Source organism: Patella vulgata, chromosome 8 (genome assembly GCF_932274485.2).
Source record: "Patella vulgata chromosome 8, xgPatVulg1.2, whole genome shotgun sequence".
In the NCBI taxonomy this organism is placed as follows: Eukaryota; Metazoa; Mollusca; class Gastropoda; family Patellidae; genus Patella; species Patella vulgata.
This window is the reverse complement of record NC_065886.2, coordinates 42,823,182-42,850,014: the sequence shown is the minus strand read 5'-3', so window position 1 is coordinate 42,850,014 and position 26,833 is coordinate 42,823,182. Positions and strand designations below refer to the sequence as shown.

The 26,833-nt window shown below is 37.8% G+C and overlaps 1 protein-coding gene across 1 annotated transcript in view; it reads right to left on the bottom strand.

Annotated features, from left to right (window-relative positions):
• Window positions 1-26,833, bottom strand: part of LOC126830642 (complement C3) — a 66,374-nt gene that overhangs the window by 9,193 nt on the left and 30,348 nt on the right. The window contains exons 20-33 of the mRNA XM_050561043.2: window positions 17,856-18,071; window positions 17,418-17,535; window positions 15,876-15,977; window positions 14,980-15,168; window positions 13,527-13,602; window positions 12,510-12,654; window positions 11,637-11,729; window positions 10,928-11,108; window positions 9,307-9,503; window positions 5,942-6,103; window positions 5,613-5,779; window positions 4,006-4,335; window positions 1,854-1,941; window positions 858-932 (exon numbers count right to left, since the gene is read on the bottom strand). Coding sequence (XP_050417000.1) covers window positions 858-932; window positions 1,854-1,941; window positions 4,006-4,335; window positions 5,613-5,779; window positions 5,942-6,103; window positions 9,307-9,503; window positions 10,928-11,108; window positions 11,637-11,729; window positions 12,510-12,654; window positions 13,527-13,602; window positions 14,980-15,168; window positions 15,876-15,977; window positions 17,418-17,535; window positions 17,856-18,071 — 2,139 coding nt within the window. The remainder of the gene's footprint in view (window positions 1-857; window positions 933-1,853; window positions 1,942-4,005; window positions 4,336-5,612; window positions 5,780-5,941; window positions 6,104-9,306; window positions 9,504-10,927; window positions 11,109-11,636; window positions 11,730-12,509; window positions 12,655-13,526; window positions 13,603-14,979; window positions 15,169-15,875; window positions 15,978-17,417; window positions 17,536-17,855; window positions 18,072-26,833) is intronic.

Sequence of the window (26,833 nt, the reverse complement as noted above, 5' to 3'; positions counted from 1 at the left end):
CTCTAGAAGTAATAAACGGAAATTGCTGAAATTCAATAGGCTTCTTCGTTTCCCTAATTTAAATATTGCATATAAATTTCACAAAGATCGGATTCTAACTTTTGGCATTAGAGCGTTCACAAGGTTCAATAAAGTGAAACAAGGGCCATAACTCTAGACGTTATTAACGGAAATTATTGAAATTAAATAGGCTTCTTCATCTCACTAATGTAAACAACATATATCAATTTTAAAACAATTGGATGATAACTTTTGACGTTAGAGCGTTCACAAGAAATTGTGGAAGACGGACGGACGTGCGTACGGCAATATACGTCCACATTTCTATGTGGGCGTATACAAATGAGAGAACGTAATTTCTAAATCTGCTGTAATGACCAAAAATCTAAATATTACTGCTATTCAGAATCGTCAACAATAGAATTTTTACGTGCGATGGCTATTTATAGATTCAGGCTCTAGTGCTGAGTATTATTATCACTGCGTGATTAGCCAGAAATCACTTTGAGACAAGTCACTGAAGCGTGCACATTCGCCTTGTCGAGTTCAACTCTCTGTAGGGAAAAGTTTCTCTGCACGGGGCACCCTATTCTGAATTGCACATAATGGAATGGCAGCATTCACTTAGATATCTCCATATTGTCATACCAAGAATACCTGCTTGTAGTTTCTTCAAACCTATCATACCCGGCTTATCATTTAGCGACGTTTTGTAAGCCACAGAAAGATTGCTCCACCCATCCCACCCCTTCTTCTTGTTACCTGTAGAACAATTGAGACACATGGCACATATCTCAATGTTGAAAGTTTCAACACGTAGTCGCCGATATAGTTAAATAAGATGATTAGTAACAAACCTCATCAAGATAAATTGTAACCAAACCATAATCATCTCTGTATGTTCTAACTCGTTCCTCACTCAACGAATTTAACTGAAACAAAAATATTGTTTATTGCTGTAAGTGTATACAATTAACATTGGCTTTATGTACATACCACTTTCATATGGTCACTTTATGTTTCCGTGGTTTTTTTGTTGGTTTTTTTTGGGGCGGGGGGTTCTTGAATATTTATTCACTAATTTCTAATTAATTACATTTTGTTTCACAATTATAATCAAAAGTGGAAATGCAGATTTAATTATTACAACAGTTTACGATATGGCTGTATATAAATGTATATTTAAATAATATTCCAAATATAAGCTGACATTATCAAATTGCTTTAAATGGTTAATTGTAATGTTCAAAATATGTCAATATAATGTGTCAGTGCATACATGCAGAATATTAGGTTAAATGTGCGTTTAATCGAGTCTAATTAGCATATGTAGAATAATAACCAGTGTCTAGTAAATCGAGTCAATTGCTTAGCAACCTAGCGGATGTTGAGAACATGTGAAAAAGTGAAGTTGAAAGTGTATGATGTTAGCTGGTGACAGCGTACTGTTTTCTACCGCAACGCTATGCCACATTATCAAAATTATGATTAACTTTACCTTTGACAATTGATTCTCTGTGTATGTATCTAAGAATGTGACTTGCAACATGTGAACGTTTTGTGTTATATACACATGACGGTGAATAAATAGTTGTTATTGTGTGCAGTAGGCCTATCGTGTTTCTTTGACATGTCATGGGTTTTCGAGCGCGTATGTACCGATATGCCGAAAAGGGACTAGATAACGGTGTCGTGAAATGAAAATAATCAAACTTAGTCTTCGCCAGCTCAGCCTCTACAACAATAATAATCATATTGTAACTATGTAGATGCTGTATATAAATATAATCGTGTTATATTTAATTATATTGAAATGCGTTAACCAAAAACCAAAAAGTATATAACCAACCTACCAGATTCAAATCTTCAATTATTGGTTCAAATCCACTTAACATATCTATTTCAACTCTTGTTGGTCCACTCTTTGATGCACCACGATATCTATTTAAAACATACAACAGTTAAAATTTGGGTAAAGTGTGATAACTGATATGAGGGAAGTTTTGTCCGGACAAAGGTGCTACAACCCACTTGTATTTCCAACTGACAAGGGTTCTTTTACGTGGACGCTGGAGTGTACACGGGACCTAGGTTTTTCGTCGGATCCGGGGGGTTGGATGGCTGAATGGTTAGCACGTGCGTGCTGTATCATAAAGTCTGTCATTGAGTCAACTGGCGTGGTTTCGAATCCCCGGTTGCACGTGACAAGGAGTAGGGCCGCCTAGCCAACCTCGTGGGTTTTCTCCTGGTCCTCCGGTTTCCTACCACTGCTAAAGACCCCTACGGAGCGAATTATGGAAATAAAATTGAACCATGTGAGTCCCGAAATGGCCTAGTTTGTGTCGAGTGGACGTTAAACCCCATTTCTCTCTCTCTCGCTATTTCGTCGAATCCGAACGACCGGACACTGGTCCTTGTCGGAGCCTTCCCGCACCTCTGACAAAGAGAACCCGTTTTTGAACCCTTATCTCTTGGTTAATGAGCCAGCTCTTAGATCACTTAATGCAGCCGTGCAATCCTAGGAAAACTGACAGTATGTAACAGTTGATAGTGTAAGCCAAATTTAACATTCACGCGTTACCCATTACTAACTGAATTAACATCAACTTATTATCCATCACTAACTGAATTAACATCCACTCATTATCCATCACTAACTGAATTAACATCCACTCATTACAGAATTAACATCCACACATTACCCATCACTAACTGACTTAACATCCACTTATTACACATCACTAACTGAATTAACATCCACTCATTACACATCACTAACTGAATTAACATCCACTCATTACCCATCACTAACTGAATTAACATCCACTCATTACCCATCACTAACTGAATTAACATCCACTCATTGCACATCACTAACTGAATTAACATCCACACATTACCCATCACTAACTGAATGAACATCCACTCATTACCCATCACTAACTGAATTAACATTCACTCATTACCCATCACTAACTGAATTAACATCCACGCATTACACATCACTAACTGAATTAACATCCACACATTACCCATCACTAACTGAATTAACATCCACACATTACACATCACTAACTGAATTAACATCCACTCATTACCCATCACTAACTGAATTAACATGCACTCATTACCCATCACTAACTGAATTAACATCCACGCATTACACATCACTAACTGAATTAACATCCACACATTAGACATCACTAACTGAATTAACATCAACTCATTACCCATCACTAACTGAATTAACATCCACACATTACACATCACTAACTGAATTAACATCCACACATTACCCATCACTAACTGAATTAACATCCACACATTACACATCACTAACTGAATTAACATGCACTCATTACCACACATTACACATCACTAACTGAATTAACATTTACACATTACCCATCACTAACTGAATTAACATTAACTCATTACCCATCACTAATTGAATAAACATGCACTCATTACCCATCACTAACTGAATTAACATCCACTCATTACCCTTCACTAACTGAATTAACATTTAATTTAGTGCGTTCACGGGTTACATGCCTGATTGGCCAAAAGCTGTAACGAAACGGTCCTCTGCACATCAGAGCTACAGTGGTGCTCAGATGCCTCCGTGTGACACCTTGTCAAATCAAAGGAAAATTAGTTGAACTAGCCTCGTCATTACTGCAGCTTTTTGACGCCATGTTTCCACGTATCCCCCCCGTCAGTGACCATAACGACGCATAGATTTTACGGGCTTCCAACTGAATTTCAACAGGGTTCTCCTGCCTAACAATTATCCGAATATCCCCAGCAAGCTTGAAGAAAAGTCTCAATAACTCAGACATATAGGGGCTTTATACGGTTTCGGTAACAGGGACTTTAACTCTGCGATCAATCATTGTGAGTATCTGAATTTCGGCAGGATTACTTCTTGAGTCTAACCAAAACATTCCAAGTGATTTTTTAAAGCCACGAGTTTAATATAATAAATGGATAAACGAACCTTACCGTAAACATATCTCTAGACATAGTGTAACACTAGAAATTGAATTTCTTCCTCGTCTTCTAACCCTTATCCTTCGACGATTTCTTCTTAGATGTCCACTTCGATTCCCACCTCTCTGTCGATCTCCATTCCTCTGTCTGTTACTCCCTCGGCGATTTCGATCTCGGTGATTTCTTCTCCGTTCCCTCCCAAACACGCCAGCTGGATTTCTCGTGTTCCTTTTTGCCCTTAATACTTTTTTGGCTTTTGATTTCAGATCACTTGTATTAATTTCATCCTTTTCTTTATCGACTATACGACAGCCAGCAGTACAGTAATTACACAATGATGTCCTTAAATAAAGATTGGTTGCCAGGCAATAAAACATACGCTCACAGCAGCTAAATCGTTCGAGCAGTTGACAAGGGTCGTCGCATATTTAGTTTTTTTGTAGCTAATAAGAGCATTTGCAAGAAACTGAATTATAAAGTTTGTCGTTAGAGCTTTCACAAAGTGAAACAAGGCCCATAACTCTATACGTATTTAATGGAAATTGCTGAATTTCAATAGGATTCTCCAGTTTACTAATCTAAATAATGCATATAAATACAGATACGATGATAATTTTGTCATTAGAGCGATCACACAGGGTTCAACAACAGAGTGAAACATGGAATTTAACTATTTAAGTAATTAATGGGAATTGTCGAATGTCAATTGGCTTCTTGTGTTGGTTTTACTTATCTAAATAATGCATATCAATTTGATACAGATCCGATGAGAATGTTTGTCTTTAGAGTGAAAGGGAAACAGGGGTCATAACTCTAGAAGTAATTAACGGAAATTGTTGAAATTCAATATATCGGATGATAACTTTGGTTGATAGAGCGTTAAAATGGTTCAACAAAGTGAAACAAGGGTCATAACTTACGAAATTATAAACCGGAAATTGCAGAAATCGTACTCTTCGTCGGACTGTTGAGTGTTCACAAGAATTTGTGGACAACGGGCGGACCTACGGGGGCGACGGCAATATATGACTAAATTTCCATGTGGGTGTATAAAAAGAAAACAATTTAGACAATTTTCATAATTAGGAAGTTTACACTATATATTCCTGTACGTTGTCCGAATACCAGTTACAACAAAATCGCGTATTTCTCTTTTTTAATGCATTCTTTTATCTTTCAACAAGCCAACAACGAGGCTGATATCTTGCCCTTTTAACTTTTCATAAAGCACCGAACAAACAATTTATAATTCTTGCGGTAAATAATTGTTTTACACCATAACATACGACTGGGGTGTTGACAATCATCAGGGGCAATAAAGAAACTATTAGTAATTAATAATTGTGTTGTTAAAGAGTTCACAAGATTCTACAAAGTGATCATGTGCACCACGAACCATAAGGCATATTATACATCAAGCAGATTGCGGTTTGTCAAGCGACCAAGGGCAATTACTCCGGTAGTAGATATCAGAAATTGCTGAAAATCTACGTTTCACTGATGAATACGTTTGTAAATCTTTAAAAGACCGGATACTAAACAAAGACTATATAATGTTCACAAGAAATTGTGAACGATGAATGATGATAATATAAACAAAACTTCTATTCCATACTTACTCGTTGTCTTTTATTTTCCTTGGTCTAGAGACCTCCTTTCTCGTTACTTTGAGTTCATACATACAGTTATCATTTGGTGCCGTAGGGACATTATAAGCTACGTTAATTTGAACCTGTCCCAAACCGGTTCCATTAGTTTTAAGATTAATCTTTTCTCCTACAGGAACCTTAATTAAGATGAATATAATCAGAGTTATCAAAAGTAGAGAAGTAAAACAAGAGCCCGATTGGGTTTAATTTATCAATATAATTTTAGTGTTTAGATATTTTACGGGATTATTAAAATCTATCAAAAATCAATGACTTCCAAATAATTTTAACATACTTACATCCATTAGATATTTCTGTTCAATAGCATCTTCTTGATTAAAGGCAATCACGTGATTATAATTTATAGATGAGTCTGATGATATCTCAAGACGAAGATCTGTTGTAGTTGAATGTTTTAATGAGGAGAATTCTGCCAAGGCCTGAATTGCTATTGCTGTATCCTAATAAAATAATAATAAAACAGGTATATCATCATTTTCATGGCCAACACGGGATAAGTAATAACATTGTCGAACACGTAGCAGCTTGTCAGCTGCTATTCTGTACTCAGTTCTTTGTTTACAAAATGTAAAACAACACATGCCTAGCCAAGAAATCTGGTCTCCAATTTAGCTGTTTATACTGTAATGGCAACATCATAAACTTTGGTTGGTATGTTGTCAATAAAGCTTCATTAGGTCTATGTATCGATGGCTCAAGAAAGGCAGCTTGGCATACAAATAAATGGCTCATGAGAATGAGAGAGAAATGGGGTTTAACGTCCACTCGACACAAACTAGGTCTTTCCGGGACTAACATATGGTTTAATTTTATTTACATAATTCGCTTGCGCGTAGGGGTCTTTAGCAGTGGGAGGAAACCGGAGGACCCAGGGAAAACCCACGAGGTTGGACAGGCGACCCTACTCCTTGTCACGTACAACCGGGGATTCGAAACCACACCAGTCGACTCAATGACAGACTTTATGATACAGCGCGCGCACGCTAACCATTCAGCCATCCAACCCCCCAAATGGCTCATGAAAGCCACATTAAGCCTATGTATCGATGGACCAAGAAAGCCTCATTTATAGGCAAATGTACAAATGGCTATTAACCATATCAACTGGGTGTGTCTGTTTGCTCAAAATTTGGATCTTGATCAGTTTTATTGGCATTACATAATGTGTTGGAATATTTTATGTAGAATACTCCATATTCATACAGTGAGTAATTAACAAATGGATTTCCAATTATCAGAAGTTGAATTAATAACGAATCCGGATTCAGAATGAATCACCAGCATTAGCTGCAATCAAACACTTTCAAAATCACAAGACTATTTTAAAGGACCGGCGACTCCCAGTCAGTGTAACATTTGAGGACTGGCTGAAAAGTTCTAAGCTTATGGTTTCCATTTATTTTTCTACGTAGTCCCCTTCGAGGTGTACATATTTTCACCTACGACGTTGCAAAACCTGGATGCTGGCCCGGAAGACATTTTCATCAGCCATCCTAAAGAAGTCGTTTAAAGCTGGCATGACGTCATCATTAATATAAAGATAGGTTGACAGGCAACGAAACATACGCCCACAGTAGTTAAATAGTCCGGGCGGTCGACAAGGGTTGTCGCATACTTATTCCTTTGTAGGTAATTGGGGACATTTTCAAGGCAGTTCCATACAGATCAGATTACAAGGTTCTACAAACTGAAACAAGGGTCTAAACTCTGGAAGTTGTTGAAATTTGACAGGCCTTTTCGTTTTACTAATTTAAATAATGCAATAAATTTCATACAGATTAGATGATCACTTTTGTCACACGGTTCACAACCGCCATAACTCTAGAAATTATTGACGGAAATTGCTGAAATTCAAAAGACCTCTGTTTCACAAATTTAAATGATGCATATAAATTTCATACAGATTGGATGATAACTTTCATCAACCGAGCATTAACAAGGTTGAACAAAGTGAAACAAGGGCCGTAACTCTAGAAGTAATAAACGGAAATTGCTGAAATTCAATAGGATTCTTCTCTTTACTAATTTAAATGACGCATGAAAATTTCATACAGATCGGCAAATAACTTATGATGTTAAAGCGTTCACAAGGTTCAATAAAGTGAAACAAGGGCCTTAATTCTAGAAGTAATAAACGGAAATTGCTGAAATTCAATAGGATTCTTCTTTTTACCAATTTAAATGACGCATGCAAATTTCATACAGATCGGCAGATAACGTTTGATGTTAGAGCGTTCACAGGGTTCAATAAAGTGAAACAAAGGTCATAACTCTAGCGTTCACAAAGTGAAACAACGGCCATAACTCTAGAAATAATAAACGGAAATTGCTGAAATTCAATAGGCTTCTTCATTTCACTAATTTAAATAATGCATATCAATTTCAGAAAGATAACCTTTGGCGTTAAAGAGTTCACAATGTTCAATAAGTGAAACAAAGACCATAACTCTAGATGTAATAAACGGAAATTGCTGAAATTCAATAGGATTCTTCGTTTCACTAATTTAAATAATGCATATAAGTTTCAGAAAGATAGGATGATAACTTTTGGCGTTAGAGTGTTCACAAGGTTAAACAAAGTGAAACAAAGGCCATAACTCTAGAAGTAATAAACGGAAATTGCTGAAATTCAATAGGCTTCTTTGTTTCCCTAATTTAAATATTGCATATAAATTTCACAAAGATCAGATGTTATTTTTTGGCATTAGAGTGTTCACAAGGTTCAACAAAGTGAAACAATTGCCATAACTCTAGATGTAATAAACAAAAATTATTGAGATTAAATAGGCTTCTTCATCTAACTAATGCAAACAGCATATATCAAGTTTAAAACAACTGGATGATAACTTTTGGCGTTAGAGCTTTCACAAGAAATTGTGGACGACGGACGGACCGACAGACGGACGGACGGGGGCGACGGCAATATACGTACACATTTCTATGTGGGCGTATAAAAATGTTGACTGTCTAGCTCCTTTTCCATTATTGGAAACGGGTGGAAGTATTCAAAACGGCGCAGAATTTTTGGGATCTGAGACGTTTCTGATCCGCAGTTGAGAGCTTTGGCATCCATCTTGCAGAAACTTTTGTCATTTCTAATTCGTTGACGATAATGTGCCCCAACTCCCTCATGAGAGATGCCCCAATACTTCCAATATGTCGAGTGGTCAGTCGTCGATCAGCCATCACCATGTCATGCACCCGGGTAATGTTTCTTGAATGGTTGCTGTTGATGGCCTTCCAGGACGCGGCTCATCGTCAAATCCCTCTCTGCCACGCTTAAATTCCGCAGCCCACTTCTTTATTGTTGAAAAGGAGGGGGTATGATCCTCTAAAGTGGAGACCATGTCGGCATGTATCTGTGTTGGGGTTAGTCCTTTCAGTTGCAGGTACTTGATGACTGTCCTATAGCCAGTTCTGGTGATTTCAATGGGTAGGTTCACAAGATGGTCTGGTAAAAAGACAATAATAACACTGCAGTTGCAGTTCTTATGTTTATGATTCATTCAATGATTGTATTTGTTGGCGACAAAAGTTTGTTTCAACCGAATTCATCTATCCTTTCAGACCGAGAACTTTCAGCCAGCCCTCGTATAACAAGTTAAAATGTGAATTAATAAAGACAAAACAACGATCAACATACTATAGGGCTAATAAATCCACCATGACCATTTCTCTGACGAATCAACCAATCGGCTAATGAGTGGGGGTCTAGTTTTCTATGGCGGTTGTAGACAAGCAGTGCATAGGCCGTTGATTCAATAGAAAAGGCATCAGCACTTTGACGATACCAGTATGGTTTACCATCAGACACACGATGTTCTGTCCAGTAAGTTACACCTGAAACAGAAATAGTCAAATATCAAAAACTATGGTTACTATATACACATGTAATGAAATAATATCTGTACAATACATAGGAATAATGTATCCACCATATAACGGAATATAGTCTTCGCTATGTTGTTGAATGTCTCTACCATATAATGAAATAATGTCTCCACTATATAATGTCTGTACTATACATAGGAATAATGTATCCACCTTATAACGGAATATAGTCTTCGATATGTTGTCGTAGAATGTCTCCACCATATAATGAAATGATGTCACCACTATATAATGTCTGTACTATACATCGGAATAATGGCTCCACCATATAACGGAATATATAGTCTTCACTATATTGTAACCGAATAATGTCTGGTCTATATGATAAATACTGCCTTTCACTATATGGAATAATGGCTCTCCAATATACATTGGAAAACTGTCTCCACCATATAACGGAATATAGTCTTCACTACTCTTCACTATCTGGTAGAATTTCTCCACTATATAATGAAAAAATCTCCGCTATATAACGGAATATAGTCTTCACTATGTTGTAGAATTTCTCGACCATATATAACGAAATAATGTCTCCACTATATAACGAAATAATGTCTTCACTATATGACGACTTCACTATATAACGGACAAGGACAGCTGTTTAGTCCTTCGGATGAGACGAAAAACCGAGGTTGTCAGGCCCTTCGTCCTGCATCACTGACAATGGGAAATCACGGCGGAAAATCTGGATGAACTTTCTCGGCCAATGCAGGGATCGAACACCCGACCTCCAGGCTAGCGAGCCAGCGTCTTACCCACTTAGCCACGTGATCCTATTGACTTCCCTATATAACGGAATAATGTTTTCACCATTTCAATACAATAATGTCTCCACTATACGTATTGTTAAATGGTCGAGAGCGAGACATTAAGTAATATATTGTAACAACAAGAGGGCCGCAATCTCTTAAGCTCGAGACTTCAAATACAGACATTCCGCACGTGCTTTTACAGTGAAATACGTCACACGAGTCTAATATTTCACTGGTATAAATAATGTACGATTGGCAAGTTGCCGCACGTGCCTTTATAGTGAAATACGTCACGCGAGTCTAATATTTCACTAGTATAAATAATGTACGATTGGCAAGTTGCCCGTGCGATTATTTGAAATAATGGTACGCCAACCTCAAAGGGTGACGTCACATCTGTATTTTAAACCGTAATAATGTCTTCATTGTAAGCAAATATCGTCTTCTCTATATGATGAATACTGCCTTTCACTATACGGAATAATGGCTCTACCCCATAACCCCACCCCACCTCACCACTACAGTTTTTGTCAATACCCATAGCAGCGTTAATGCCATACCTACTAAAAGTGTGTTTTTATAAAATACATCATTTTGAAATGAAATTGATTGAAATCTTACCGTGCTCCCCAGAAGAGGATTTTCCAGCTCGGACCATCTTTTTAATGACACAGTCAACATCTGGGCTATCTGACAACTGAAGGGCATACGCCATTTTAGATAAAGCCATAGAATTACTGACGTTGTCGATATTCTCTTCGATGAATGACAACATACGGATCTCTAGACCTAATAGACTTTCCTATTAATTCACAATTATAATAGTATTAATGAAATTGAAATGAAATGGGATGTATAAAACGTTTAGGTTATCGGCACCTGTCACGTTAATAAAGACATGGAATTGCCACCAGTCTGTTATGACGACTACTCTTATTACAATGTCCGTCAATTGGGGTATGTTGGGATATTTCCTTGCTTTAGAGCGCGCACAAGATTTTTCTACTTGATCAAGGGCCATAACTTCAACAGTAATTGTCGGAATTCATTAAAAGTCAATAGGGATCTTGATGTTAGGAACATAAACACTAATCATTTTTTTCCAAATGACAACTTTGACAGCTTATGAACTCCGACCAGGGGTTGAAACCATTAAGACCTTATTTCAATATGGGTGCATACAAATGTCCTCCAGTGCCTTTCCCACTTCACAATTCTGGGTCAAATGTTTGATCCTATGCAATAAATTTCCTGGGTTAGGGCTACGAATATGATAACCAGGTCAATTAATGTCTTAGATGACATCAGAATATATCAACTTTCTACTTACCAAATACTCTTCTTTTAACATGTCCTTAGTCTCACATTCCTTTAAAGCAATCATTATCTCGGCTGCTAGAATAACAGCATATTCATGGGAATCCTGTGAAGAAAAAACATGTAGAGTTATGATATATTCGGTACAAGTGTCGAATTTTTGGGGTGTGCAAACGTTTCAGCTGCACAGGATCCAATCTTTAAATGAACGCAGCTTCTGTAGAGATTAACATTGTATTGGGTAAATGGTATTCTTTCATTTTATAATTATGCGAGGCGCTATTGCCTCAAGATGATATGACGAAAACGTAAACTTGGAATCAGATGTAATTATATTTAGTAAAACATGCAATCGGATGTAATCATATATAGCACAAACTTGCAATCGAATTTAATCATATTTAGCACAGGATTTAAACATTTTTAGCACAAACTTGCAATCAGATGTAATCATTTTAAACATAAACTTTAAATCGGGTGTTATCATTTTAGCACAAAATATGTGCAATTAGATGTAATCATATTTAGCACAACTTGCGATCAGATGTAATCATACGTGCCACAAACTTACAATCAGGTGTAATCATTTTAGTACAAACTTACAATAGATGCAATAAGTAATCATATTAATACTCTTGCAATCATATGTAAGCATATTAATACTACCTTACAATCAGATGTAATCATATTAGTACAACCTTGCAATCAGATGTAATCATATTAGTACTACCTTGCAATTGGGTGCAATCATTTTAGCACACACTTACAATCAGATTTAAACATATTTAGCACAAACATTGCAATCGGATGTAATCACATTGAGTTACAATCATACTTATCATAAACTTACTGTACATGCAATAAGTAATTACTGAGTGTGCGTTACCTCTGGAGTTATCTGGTCGTTTGCTGGACGCCCTTCTTCATCTACCTGATCTAACAACCATAGAAAACCAGTATTAATGAGTTCCTCATCCACGTAACTCAGATCCTTGGCATGACACAATGTTTTTAATACGAGAGATGTTAACCTTTTAATATAAATTTCGTAGAAAAGTAATTTAACAATTAATTATTAAAGAGCATAATAATTGGCAGCAAAGGAACTTGGGAAGGTCGTGAAGGGCAGTTGGTTCGGGTCTTCAAAATTAACGCAGCCCCCCACCCATATTGATACATATTTAATAGATGTTCAACAAAAATAATCTGAAAGAATCCCGTTTTAGTGCCTGTAGGCGTTTGTATTAATAGAGAAATCCCAGATATATTCAAAGCCCAGCTTAGGCATGGGCGGCGCGAGGGCGGAGACTGATATATCCCTCAAACTTCAGAAGGATATGAAATAATCTTTTCGTCGCGTTAGGGGCCCCGCGATTCTACTCAGGCCCAGGGGCCCGCTCCTGTTAAGCTTGGTTTGGATATATTGCAGTAAATAAAACTGGTGAATTCCGTGTGGAAGGCTCGTATGACCCTGTGCTACATTTTCAAAGACACCAACGTCTAGTTGTCAGATGGTGTTGAGAAATACTTCTTGACTAACAATCAACTTGTGGCTGGATAAACCTGTGTAGTGACAATAGGTAGCTGCTGTGTTTTAATCGGCCCTTAGCAAAGCTTACAAATGGTATCCAATAAACATATTGGAGTTCAGCACCCTATTACAGTTACATAAGAACGATAAACTATTTCGACGATCATTTCCAAATCATGGGCTTAATATTTTGAGCTGAATTTTACAGTGTTACAGTGGACCAATGCTTCACACTTTAACATCGTTTTTGGCTCTGAATTCTCCTGTAGAACACCTGTCACAACCCATGCAATATTTGGGCAAGGATCTGGTGAATTGTCCAGAATATTTTTAGGAATGTAGATAGGTTTAAATAAGACTACCTGTACCTACCAAGTTATAGGGGGTAAATCTTCATATAAACTATAGCCACCATTTTCATTCCTGAATTTCATCAGTCTGGTAATTCCTGGAAAACGATTTCAGAAATGTGGGTATTTCTATATAGGTCTAAGACACTTAACAAGTTTGATATAATTTTATAAAGACAGAAAAACAAAACCATAGCCATAAAGTGATTAATAAGCTCACAATAAGCATAATAAGAAAGAAATCCTTGGATGCCTGTCGCACGTTGGAAGACGACTAGGGTGACCCACCATAAATAAATATCTCCATATATCTCCATATATCTCGACAATTACGCCACAATATTTATATATATGCCAAGCCTTAAATCAGTTTCACACAATTATAGTCACTAAATAAACGATCATGTTGTACTTAATAAGCTATGACCATTAATGATCTATAAATAATAGACTGAAAACTGGTTCCAAGTGTCGTCCATAACATCCAGACACTTTTGAGTAAAAGATAGGTTACGTGCCCTTGTTTTGAAATTAGTCTCGCTTAACCAGTCTATCGACCATTCTACGTCTGATTGACAGGTCGGGATAATCAAGACTACTTTTTTACGAAACATAACAGAAAGCTAGAACAAGAAATTGAATTTTGAAATAAGCACGTTAGGTAGCTCAACAATCGTTTTAAGAAACTTGTAAAAGTAAAATGAAACTACTGCTAGTATCATGTTCCTGTCTAACCCGAGTGATTCAGAGATATTATTTGTACTAAACCAAAAGATGCCGCTCTTAACGGTACAGTTAATGATAAAGCGATTTAAAAAATGAAACGAACGTAATTTCTAAATCTGCTGTAATAACCAAGAAGCTTAATTTCACTGCTATTCAAAATCGTCAACAATAATTTTTTTACGGCTGTAATAGTTGATAGATTTGTAGAGAATTGCACGTGCCATGGCTATTTATAGTATCATACTGTCAGAAAGTTGGTCTCGGCACGGCGAATGTGCACGCTTCAGTGGTAGTCTCGAACTATCAGCAGTGGACTTTATTTCTGTAGAGTACATAGGTCTAAGACCTTTAAGAAGTTTGCTATTTTTCAACAAAAAAAACAACAGAAAATTAAAACCATGGCCATAATGGGATAAGTAAGACCATAATAAGCAAAATAAGAAAGAAATCCCTGGATGCCGCCCGCATGTTTGGCAGACGACAAGTCCTCATTAGAACATGCAAAGATATTCATTAGTGTGCGCACAAACTTATCAACATATCAGTTGTACTATTTATGGTGGTAATTTTGGACCTGACATTAACGGGGTTTCACATTTATAACATTTTAACAACACGATATGGTTAGCTAAATAGGAGGTCTAAATTTATGTAATCGTTTATAACACAAAGTATAAATTTATGTCATCGTTTATAACAGAAAGCAAATTAGTTCAAATTGTTAAATAAATTTTAACATAAAAACTTACCTTGCATAATATAGTTTCTACCTTTTAAATACATTTCTTTATTTAATAGGGCAGATGAGTTGAGGTATTGGAGAGCGTGGACAACAGGAGCCATATTGCCGATAACTTCTTCAGCCACGTGAAACGATGAAACAAAAATGTTACCTTTGCCCGCCACAGTACCAGTTATAATATCCCCCATTAAATCACCTGCAAAAGTTATAACAGAATATAACGTAACAAATAGAAAAATAAACAAAATTATAACATAACATCAATTCACAAAATGAGCAATCTCTAGCATAAAAGAAAATACCACAGCACGCCTAGTACTATACTACCAGTTAGGAGTTTGGACAGTCTGTTATTTAAATACCATGGACATATTAAATATGATGGACAACTGCTTTGCTGTTGACCAGTTGCGCGAGGGTATACAATACATCATTACCAACACATAAGATAATAGACTCTGTCAACCCATGACTGTGATATTATATAAGATTACATGTATTATAGCTTATATCGGTTTCCAAAATTTCAATAGGTGCTAAAGAACAATGGTATATTTGCAACATGATATTTGATGTTAATTATAATCTATTTTCTTGATAAACACCCCGAATGTCTCTTTATACATTAAATTTAGAATTTATTCTGGCATACTGGGCTTTAAGATTGCAAATGATGCCTGAAAACGTATAATTTGGGTATAAATTTAACAATGATGTAATAAAAGTACAAAATGGAAATAATAAAAGTATAAATGGATAGTATATGATGTAATAAAAGTTCAAAATGGATAGTTATGATGTAATAAAAGTTTAAATGGATAGTTAGGATATAGTAAAGGTACAAAATGGATAGTTGTGATATAATAAAAGTATAAATGGATAGTTATGAGATATAAAGCTTACCACACGCCTGAATAGCACAATCTTCAGTTCCTGGTATTATTTCTACTGGCAGTGCTAAATCAACTTCTGTCTTTTGTGTATTTTCTCCTGCGTTAAGTGTATCTAGGTCAAAGCAATGGAATACAATAAATTCTTCAATGTTACTTTTGAATAAAATTATATTTTGTGGAAAATAGCCCAGATTATTGTAATTGCCATACGACGAGGAGTTAATCTACTTACAGGCTAGGATTCTAATGCGTAATGAGCAATAACAACATTCTGATACATAAATCATTCAAAATTGGTTGCAGGGATGTTATGCATACATTTTCGGTGCAGTGTAAAGTGTCTTTACGTAGCGTGTTTACTACTCCTGGGGGGTACTCCGCAGACACCACGCCTGGAAAATCTCCGTCATATGACGTAAAATGAGCTTTCTTCCTGTTGCATCAAGCTCCTAAACGGAATGTTTATTCCTTGCCGAAAAAGAGAGGTCTTCATTCGAGGGGGGTTGGATGGCTGAATGATTAGCGTGCTCGCGCTGTATCATACAGTCTGTCATTGAGTCGACTGGCGTGGTTTCGAATCCCTGGTTGTACGTGACAAGGAGTAGGGTCACCTGTCCAACCTCGTGGGTTTTCTCCGGGTCCTCCGGTTTCCTCCCACTGCTAAAGACCCCTACACGCAAGCAAATTATTGAAATAAAATTAAAACCATATGTTAGTCCCGCAATGACCAAGTTTGTGTCGAGTGGACGTTAAACCCCATTTCTCTCTCTCTCTCTCAGATCTTCACTCTCTCTCTCCTCTCTTTCTTTCTCTCTCAGGTCTTCATTCTACACATTAAACCGTTTGATGAACACATGGGAGCATCACAGAAATGCATACACATGGAATCCAAGCTTAACGACAGTTTAGAAAACAATTTTAACCATTGCTCTTCTTAGGTCTGTGTACTTAACTGTGTACTTGACTTATCTTGGGAAAAAGAATCTCAATGAATTGATTAAATCAACTGGAAGGTATTGATAATAGGATTACTCATTCTTTGGTCTCTGGAGGCGTCGACGCGGGAAGGTGGGGGGGATAGGTCATACAGTCTGTCACTGCATCAAGGTGGCATGCTTTGGACCCCGCACGTGTACGTGACAAAGAGTAGGATCACATGTCTAACCATATGGATTTTCTCTGGGTTTTCCAGTTTACTCTATCTTTACTCATTCCTTGGTCTCTAGGAGAGGAAAGGGTGGGGGGTAGATGATATAGTCTGTCACTGCATCAAGGTGGCATGCTTTGGACCCTGCACGTGTACGTGACAAAGAGTAGGATCACATGTCTAACCATATGGATTTTCTCTGGGTTTTCCAGTTTACTCTATCTTTACTCATTCCTTGGTCTCTAGGAGAGGAAGGGGTGGGGGGGTAGATCATACAGTCTGTCATTGCATCAAGGTGGCGTGGTTTGGACCCCGCACGCGTAGGTGACAAGAGTAGGATCACATGTCTAACCAAAAACCAAATGGACTCTCTCTCTCTCTCTTCTGGAAAATGATTGAACTTACGATTAATGGTGGGCGTATCACTAATATTTATTTCAGTAGATTTTGTTTGTCTACTTATTTTGTTTCCTTCCGGATCGAGAGCAAATGTTATTGTTTTCCTCAATCTTTTTCCTTCAGGCTGTAATAAACCAATTTCACATAGGTTCTCAAAGACTTTGCATCCGATTAAACGTTTAAAAACATAAATACAAAGATAGTCACGAAAAGCGTGGATATACGCACACACAGAAGCAGCTTATCCGGAATGAATATTTAAAAGTGATCTAATCTAATCTTTATTATCTTCATAAACTTTTCCGGACACATAATAACACAATATATATTTTTTCTGAAAATCAATAGGGTTCATCTTATCCGATTCCAATGCTTCCATTTGGAAAGTAACCCATTCAATATTACGACCACCCGAGGATCTATATATAACATTTAAACACTCACCACCACATAAAGCTGCTTTTCCACCACATCAACAAGTTTTTCTTTATTACGATTCGTAATGTCCCACACCCCAACACGGATAGTAAGATCTCCAGTTTTTAAGGGTATGATGAAGAAATTGGTTGACCAGGATTTTTCTGCTTTAAGAGTTGTTTTAATTGTGGACATTTGATTTGGCAAACACAAGCTAACGTCTCCAGTATAGTTCATCTTAATCTTAAAACATAAAAAGAAAGAGAGTTTAAAAATTAAAGGCCTGGCCTGTCCACACCAAGTCTAATCTCTCGTTGGTGACCATCTGTCGTGTAAAAACACCCCATCGAACACTACGGGGTTTTCTGTCACGGACAATTCGTTAACAAGTATTTAAGCGTTCGCCAATAAAATGAGTTGTTTATGCATAGCTAAATACCCGGGCATCCACCGACGGCTTAATCAAAAGTGTATATTTGGAACTATTTGGATATACATTAAGATAAAATGTCGGCCAGTAGCAGTTTAAACATATTTTATTGCAAATAACTGGGGAAAGGGATTAGGACAATTTATAGAAATTACGAACCTTCTTCCAGAGTAGCACACACATGGGACATTTTGTCAAATGCTATTTATTTACTGCAGACTAATGAAGGACGAATTCCGGTAAATAATCCGTGGTATCCACAATCCCTATAACCTCCACTCAGCCAGTGGCCAGGGTGGGGGCCCCCCATTAATCTGGTCTGTCCTCTGTTTGCCACCCCAATAATTTTAGAAAATAAAAAAAAGTATTTGTAATAAATCCCACATCCCCACTCAGTCATAAACTTGCATGTTGTAGAGCATTTCCGACAGTCTATTTTTCAAAATTTTCTTGGCGAGGTCCCCAATGGACTCGCTACTTTGGCGCTCACAAGGGGAATTCGTTGAGGTTCGCACGTCCGTTCGTTTGACATTTTGTTCTCTAGTCGGATAAACTAGTGATCAGGCGACGAACGGTATCTGGGCAGATCTATTTATCTCGACGATCGGTGCCCGACAGAATACTGTAAGACAGCATTTCCGGCAGTCTAGTATTTTTCAAAAATTTCTGGGGGAGGACTCCCTACTTTGACGCTCGTGGGTGGGCTTCGTCGTGATTGGCAAGTCCGTTCGTTTGACACTTTACCTCATCGATCAGTGCCTGAAATACTGCCAGGCTGCATTTCCGGCGACCTGTTTTTCAAAATTTTCTGGGGGAGGCCCCCTACCCCTAGTTGAAGCTCGTGCCTTTGCCCCCTTAACCTTGGACTTTGCCCCAGCTTTGTCCCTCCAATCTATGGAAGGATAACGTTGCCAATATTATTTCATTGTTCACGGTGCAAACTGCAAATGTCAGTAGTTCACAATACGTATTTTAGTTTTACAATTTACAATTTCCATTGCTCAACAATACCAATGTCACGGTGTTAAAATACAGAATACACTTTTCAATAATACAAAATACAGTATAATAGTTATTTTGCACATTACACTTCTGCATTCTGCATTTTGCATAATAGACACATGCATAATAGAACCTTGCATAGTAGAACATATACCTTATATGGGATGTACGACGTACGTCATTTGCATACGGAAAAAAATCCGGACTATGGCGGAAATTAATGATTTACGCGATAAAGCCAGAAGGCCGAGGTCATTAGAAGGGGATAGTACTCGATTTTGTTAGTCTTCAACGTCCAGGCTCTATAATGTAATCAGTTCGACGATTAGAGGATTCTGAAAGATAATAGTCTGATTTAACGAGACTATTCTTATTTGTTCTCATCGGTAAAAAAACAGATATTTCAAGAGAATCAATTTCTTGTTAAAAATTAAATTGAATATCTTATTTAATTGACAGGTCTCTAAAACCCTTTTTTTGGGTAAGGTTAAAGAATCTTATATATACTATTCAAAAAAAGTAGGGGATATTTGATTTTGGGGGCATAATACTAAAATATGCAAATGACTACGAAAAAAGTCACTATAGAACCTAACAGAAGAAACATTTCCAGTTACATGTGACGCCCAAACGCACCAATAGCTACCGCATGGAATGCAGGTGATGCTTGGGATCATCATGGGGGTCCAACCCAAGATTTGCACGACTCTGACTTTGAATGTTACAGTCATTGTGGCATTGAATTCCAGGATGGAAACATCAGTTTAATTGTTTTAGTGACCAAAAAACAAATTTTGATATGCGTCGGCTTACCCAAAATGAAAGGTTACGTGCCCTTGGCATGCTACAGATCGGCACAACACAGGCGGTTGTGGCGCGGACGATGAATGTTTCTCAGTCTGTCATAAGCAGGCTATGGTCCAGATACCGTGATACACAATCTGTACAGGACAGACCACGCTCAGGTCGACCAAGGGCGACAACTCAAGCCCAGGATAGATTTATCCGTACCTTGGCCTTGAGAAATCGTGTCATCACAGCAAATCAGATCAGCGCTCGTCTTCAAACAGACACTGGTGTGAGAGTGAGTGGCCAGACGATTCGGAATCGACTGCATAGGGGTCACCTTCGCGCCCGACGTCCTCGCGTGATCCCTTGTTTGAGAGATCATCACATTCAGGCAAGACGTCGTTGGTGTAGGGATCGTCAACACTGGGATAATCGACGCTGGAGCAATGTGATGTTTTCAGATGAGTCAAGGTTCACTGTTGATTTTTTGGACAGACGTAGGAGGGTGTGGCGTCGTCGAAACGAGCGCTTCCAAGACGTTAACGTCATCAGACATGATCGATTTGGGGGTGGTTCTGTTATGGTGTGGGGAGGCATCACTGTTGCTGGAAGAACGGCTTTACATGTTGTTGCAGGGCGTGTTACAGGCCAGTACTACCGGGACAACATCTTGGCAGTCCATGTTGTGCCGTTCGCACGACGTCATGGCCGCCGTTTCATCTTCCAGGATGACAACGCAAGATGTCACAGGGCCAGGATCGTTACAGGTTACCTCCAACAATAGAACATCACCACATTACCTTGGCCAGCACTGAGTCCCGACCTCTCCCCCATCGAGCATGTCTGGGACATGCTTGGACAGAGGTTACGTCAACGTCAACAACGTCCTGCCAACGTCCAAGAACTTGCTGCTGCGTTGCAACAGAAATGGGACAATCTGGACCAAAATGACCTTAGACGTCTCATTAGGAGTATGCCACGTTGGATCAATGCTTGTTTGGCAAACAGAGGAGGATTTACCCGTTACTGACTTGGTTGTGATGCTGTGGTAACTTTGCTGTTTGACCCCGGGTATCATTTTACCCTTATAATGGTCAGTCTGTGTCTTACTTAGTCTAACGATCATTTGGAATAAATCGATGAATGTGAACTTCATTTCATTTTGTCATTTGTTTCTTCGTCAGTTTCATTAGGTGACTTTAATAACACTTAAAAATCAAATATCCCCTACTTTTTTTGAATAGTATATAGTAACCGAGCGGAATCTCTCACCCGTATTCCCACACTGATCCGCAGTGAATATTCGCTTGGCCGCTACAATCACTGATAAGGATGACATCGATGCGACTTAATGACTACAAAATATTAACTTTTTTCTTTCGACAAATTAAATTCTGAAACATTTTTTTTTAGTATTAGAAAAATAAATAAAGGTGTTTGAAGTATATCTTGATAAAAAATATTCCATATTTAGCGTAAATAGGTACAGAAAATAGTACGCGGAGGCGTAAAATGGGTAAAACGATATAATTTTGCCCGTACCAGTTCATATTACTACGTTCAATGTAAACAACGCACGTGTGACCATCAATTTGACGTTTTTTTCTGTTTGTCTACTCTGAATTCTTTCAGAAGTACATTTTTACCGTCTAATCTGATTGACCTGCTCGTAATTGTTTTAAAACAACAAAAAAAAGCCACAGAAGTAATCTTTTTTGGCGTTATCGATGCCATCTTGCTTTGTTGGTAAACATTGTGATGTGACGTCACCCTTAGAACTACAGCGGTCTGACCTTTTAAAGGTCAGTCATCTTGGACAGAGATAAAAGACGGATGTCGCATTAGGTCTGTAAAACAGATGGCCGTATTCCAGCACTCGGATTCGAAATGAAGTTAGCACACAGATTCCTAGCGCCAATAAAAAAAAAACCTAGATGTAATTATCAGGAAAATAATTGTTACCTTTATATTAGAAAATAACATTTTAAGACATATTAATGCAAAGTATATAATAATGTGTAATGTGTAATAGACCCCTCCCCCAAAGAAATTTGCTGAAATAAAGATCTTGGAGCCACCAAAGCTAGTTTAGAAGCTATTGTGTGCGGAGTGAGCCTACCCTAACTCGATTCCCCACATATTTAGTACGTTTACGGTAATATAATTCCAAAAGCCAGCTTAGAAGGCTTCTGGATTTTTGTATTCTCGTAATTTATACATCCCTTGACTCTGTGAAATACAATACATGTTGCCACCAAAGCTGGTTCGGGTGCTTTTTGATGAAACGTGGGCGTATCCCTTTAGGTGGGTAGAGATAACAATATGTGTCGGGGGACCTAGAACAAACTGCAACAGAAATCATTTCTTTGGGAACCGTTCAGGTATGGCCTCTAGTACTCCCATAACAAAAGCGGCCGTTATCGGTCTTGGGGAAATTTGAATAATTAACATAATTGCAAGATGGCCGCCAGTGGACCATAAAATCGACGAAATCTCTGAAACCGTGTACTTTAGTGCAAATAAATGTATTACCGACCTATAGGAAATCGATACTCGCGAGTTAAAAAATGCTGCCATTTTATCCCTACGACCTTACCGTAACCAAAGCCATATATAGGGAAAGTTAAGACAACTCATTTCCAGGCGCCATTTTGGGTCCCAACTATGACGCCACAAAAACCATGACGTACCATGGCGTCTTACAGCTTTATATACTTCTTGCAGTATTATTATGTTGGGTGGGATAGCGTTTTACCTTAAACAAATTGAAAAAGAAACCAATGCAGCATTTCAATGATAAATATGTCAGACAAAATGACGTAATCAACATAATTGAATATGGCGGTCTTCAGGAATTTTCGAAGAGCCATATCTCGTAATAAGTGTGTTTTATTAGTGGGAGGATAAATAATTTATTTTTAAATTCCTCAAACACAGAGGGATTATGCGAGCGAAATGTGCCGAAAAATTCAATTTGACAAACATCAATTAAAAAAATGCATTTGGCGCCGGGCATTTCTTTCAAAATGCCTGCCAAATTTGGTAATATAATGGAATTTAAAAAAATCCCCATAAATATGGTAATCAAAGGGCAGCGATAGTCTCGTAAGATATGACTTTTGCTGTCTTTTATATGGTTATCGGTCTCCGACAGCTGATATTAATAAAATCGTCATTTTTACCTGTTGGATATTACTTGTAACATGTCATTTACACGGTTCTCGATGTCGCCGGGTTCAATACTGATCTCAAAATGAATCCATGATGGCAGAAATTCAAAATGTCCGGCAAAATTTAGTCCAAAGTTACAGAATTTGGTAATATATCTTATATATGTGTTTTGGAGTTGTTGGGATCAACTCTGATCTCAAAAATAAATTCCGAGTATTCTTGATGGTAGAAATTCAAAATGGCCGGCAAAATGATGGAATTTGAATTAACTGTCATTTTTCCCCGTTGGATATGGCTTGGTATATGTCTTATATATGGGTTTGGTGATTGTTGGGTTCAATCTCTATCTAAAAAAACTAATTAAGAATGGTCCAGATGGTGTAAATTTAAAACTGAAACCAAAACTGAAACCAAAATAAGGATTTTTAGGGTTACTGAATTCAATGTTGGGTTCAAAACTTACATCAAATAGGATTGCCACACACCAAATTTGTGAGTAAGTTAGAAACATCAGGACAAATTACAGAAAACCTTTTATTAGGTCATTTTTATAAAAGCAAAGAGAATACCCCACCGGACCTCCAATAGAGTGTGAATCCCTCGCGAGGCCAAAGTCAGGGACCCTTGTCCCCTAGTGTCCCGTGCTTGTGATAAAATGTACTATGTGGCAATTACAAGTGTCTGTCGTGAAATGAATAACTATCGGCCTTGATGTTACAAGGGACGGACCGGGAGTCGAGTTCCCTAAACCACGATGTATCATGTAGTTCGGATAGAGAGTCTAAACAATCATGTACCCTGTAGTTCGGATAGAGTGTCTAAACCATGAAGTACCCTGTACTTCGGTGTACCCTGTAGTTCATATAGTCTCTAAATTATGATGTACCCTTTAGTATCTTAATCATGACGTACCCTGTAGTTCAGATAGAGTTTCTAAACCATGTTTATACTGTAGTTCGTAGTTTTGTAAATAGGAGGTCGATCGTCAAATCAATATGAATTGTACGATATGTTAATCTCGAAATAGCATAGTTTCTCTTAAATGAATATATTGTTAACACGCTTTAAATATCTGGATGTAATAGAGTTGGTATAGAGAAAGAGAGACAGAGACAGAGGGAAAGAGAGAGAGAGAGAGAAATGGGGTATAACGTCCACTCGACACAAACTAGGTCATTTCGGGACTCTAACACATGGTTCAATTTTATTTCAATACTTCGTTTGCGCGTAGGGGTCTTTAGCTGTGGGAGGAAACCGGAGAACCCGGAGAAAACCCACGAGGTTGGAAAGGCGACCCTACGTACAGCCGGGGAATCGAAACCCCGCCAGTTGACTCAATGACAGACCGTATGATACAGCGCGCGCGTACTAACCATTCGGCCATCCAACCCCCCGAGTTGGTGTAGAAAATTCTAGGTATATTAAACTGTTCGCAATAGGAGGTATTTCTTGCTATGTCTTGTTTGGTGTATAGGACGGGATTTATTGTTTTGATTATAATCACAATGTTAAACAATAAATTATACCCCTCCCCTACTGAGATTTGTAATTAAAGAATGTTATGATATCGTAGTTTATATTACATGCAATCGTATGACACCTTAATTTAATTTCTATGATTATTTCTACAAAGATCCAATTATAGTCTTTAATTACGCATTGTTAACCAGCCATTGGAGTTTTAATGCCAATAAATCATATAGTTTATACAGCTCGACGTAAGACTTAAAAAATATATAGACACAGTTGGTTTAACTTGAATGTAGATATTAATCATCTATATTGCATGTATATGCCTGTACAGCGCTTAGAAATAACTATTGCTATAATGTAGCGCTTTAGAAATAAAATTATAATATACTCTTCAAAAAAGTAGGGGATATTCAGAAACAATACAAAACTGCGGAAATGCACTGCTGTTTTTATTAGAGGTAACCAGTGTATGATAATAACAGGCCAATTGCCTACACATGAACATAAACATTTCATATGGGTGGCTTATCTGACGGCCCCATTTCACTCGCAAAGAGATACACTGTCAAAAGTGAAAATGGAAGTTTTTGATTTTTGTCTTAATAATGAGTAATTGCTCCACCAATCCCCAAACATCCAGCAATTCGTTGTGGCATGCTCCTAATCAACCGTCGAATCACGATTTGGGGCAAACTGACCAACTCCTCTTGCAGTGCCACAGCCAAAATTCTTGCAGTGTTGTCGGTTGACGTTGACGTCGACGAACACGTCTCCCGATCAAATTAAACGTAACACACTAAAGCAATGATACACTACACAATAAATCTTATGCAAGAACCGATAGGAAAGCAAACATGGATAGGATAAACTAGCACACGGCAGTTTTCATCAACCCTTCCTTGAAGTGTTAAATTTGACAATAAACCCCTCCCGCGTGTATGGCGCTATTGCGTGTATCAGTCGCGTGTGCAGCTCAGTGGTTCTATTGGGGCGATAAGTTCTTCATCTGTCAACATACCCCCAAAGCAAGTCAAGTGTCCATGACTATTTATCATATCACAACCTGCAGTTGAATCATGTTATGTTCACATTGTCTTACGTATTTGCCAACGTTAAGGTGCGCTTGTTCTATTGTTCCATTAGCCTATTCAGATTTGGTCAAAAGAACTTAGTACTAAAATGGCATTTTTCCAATAAGACCAGCGATAATTTCGTAAGATTTGACTTTAACTATGTCTCTGTTTTCAAATTCTAAGTAGGTAGACTATTCTTATCGGCTTTTATTAGATGGCTATAGATGAAAAGAAATGGGGTTTAACGCCCTACTGTTCTGTTCCGACTGGGATAATGAAGACTGGCATACGCCAGTGCATAACGGCACACTCTTATATCGAATTCCAACTAGCAAGGGAACCTTAACGGCTTTTCGTACCATCGGAAGGACTATACGTTGTCCCTTGCCTGGTCTTCTGTCCTGCACCACTGACAAGGGGTACCACGCCGTAAAATCCCAGTGAACTTTCTCGGCCAACGCAGGGATCAAAAACTGAACCTCCAGGTAAGCAAGCCACCGTGTCCCCCAGCTATAGATGAACGATGATGTAGAGTTTCAGTTTGATGAGTTGTACAGCGGTTCCACACCGATCAGCAGTGAATAAGGATGACATCGATGCGACTTAATGAGCCCCAACTATTTACTTTTTTACTCCGACAAATTAAATTCTAAAACATTTTTTTTACTCCGACAAATTAAATTCTTAAACATTTTTTTTAAGTATTAGAAAAATAAATAACGACGTTTGAAGTATTTGTAGGTAAATATTATTTCCTATTTAGTGTAAATGGGTATAAAAATGAGTAAAAGACAGCATTCTGCCCGAAGCAGTAACGTCTTATGTAAACATTGCACGCCCCATTGAGCCAATGATTGACGTCGCGTGACGTCATGTGTTGAAGGCAGTCATCTTGATTCTTTTACAGAGATATTAGAAGACTTTCGTAATCCTCTGTAAAACAGATTGCAGCGGTTCATGGTTTCCAACAGTTTTCCGAGCGTAGTTACAATACAATTGATAATGACGTCACAATGAGAACGACGTAATGCCATCAAAATGACGTTACGACGTCATAATAAGATCGT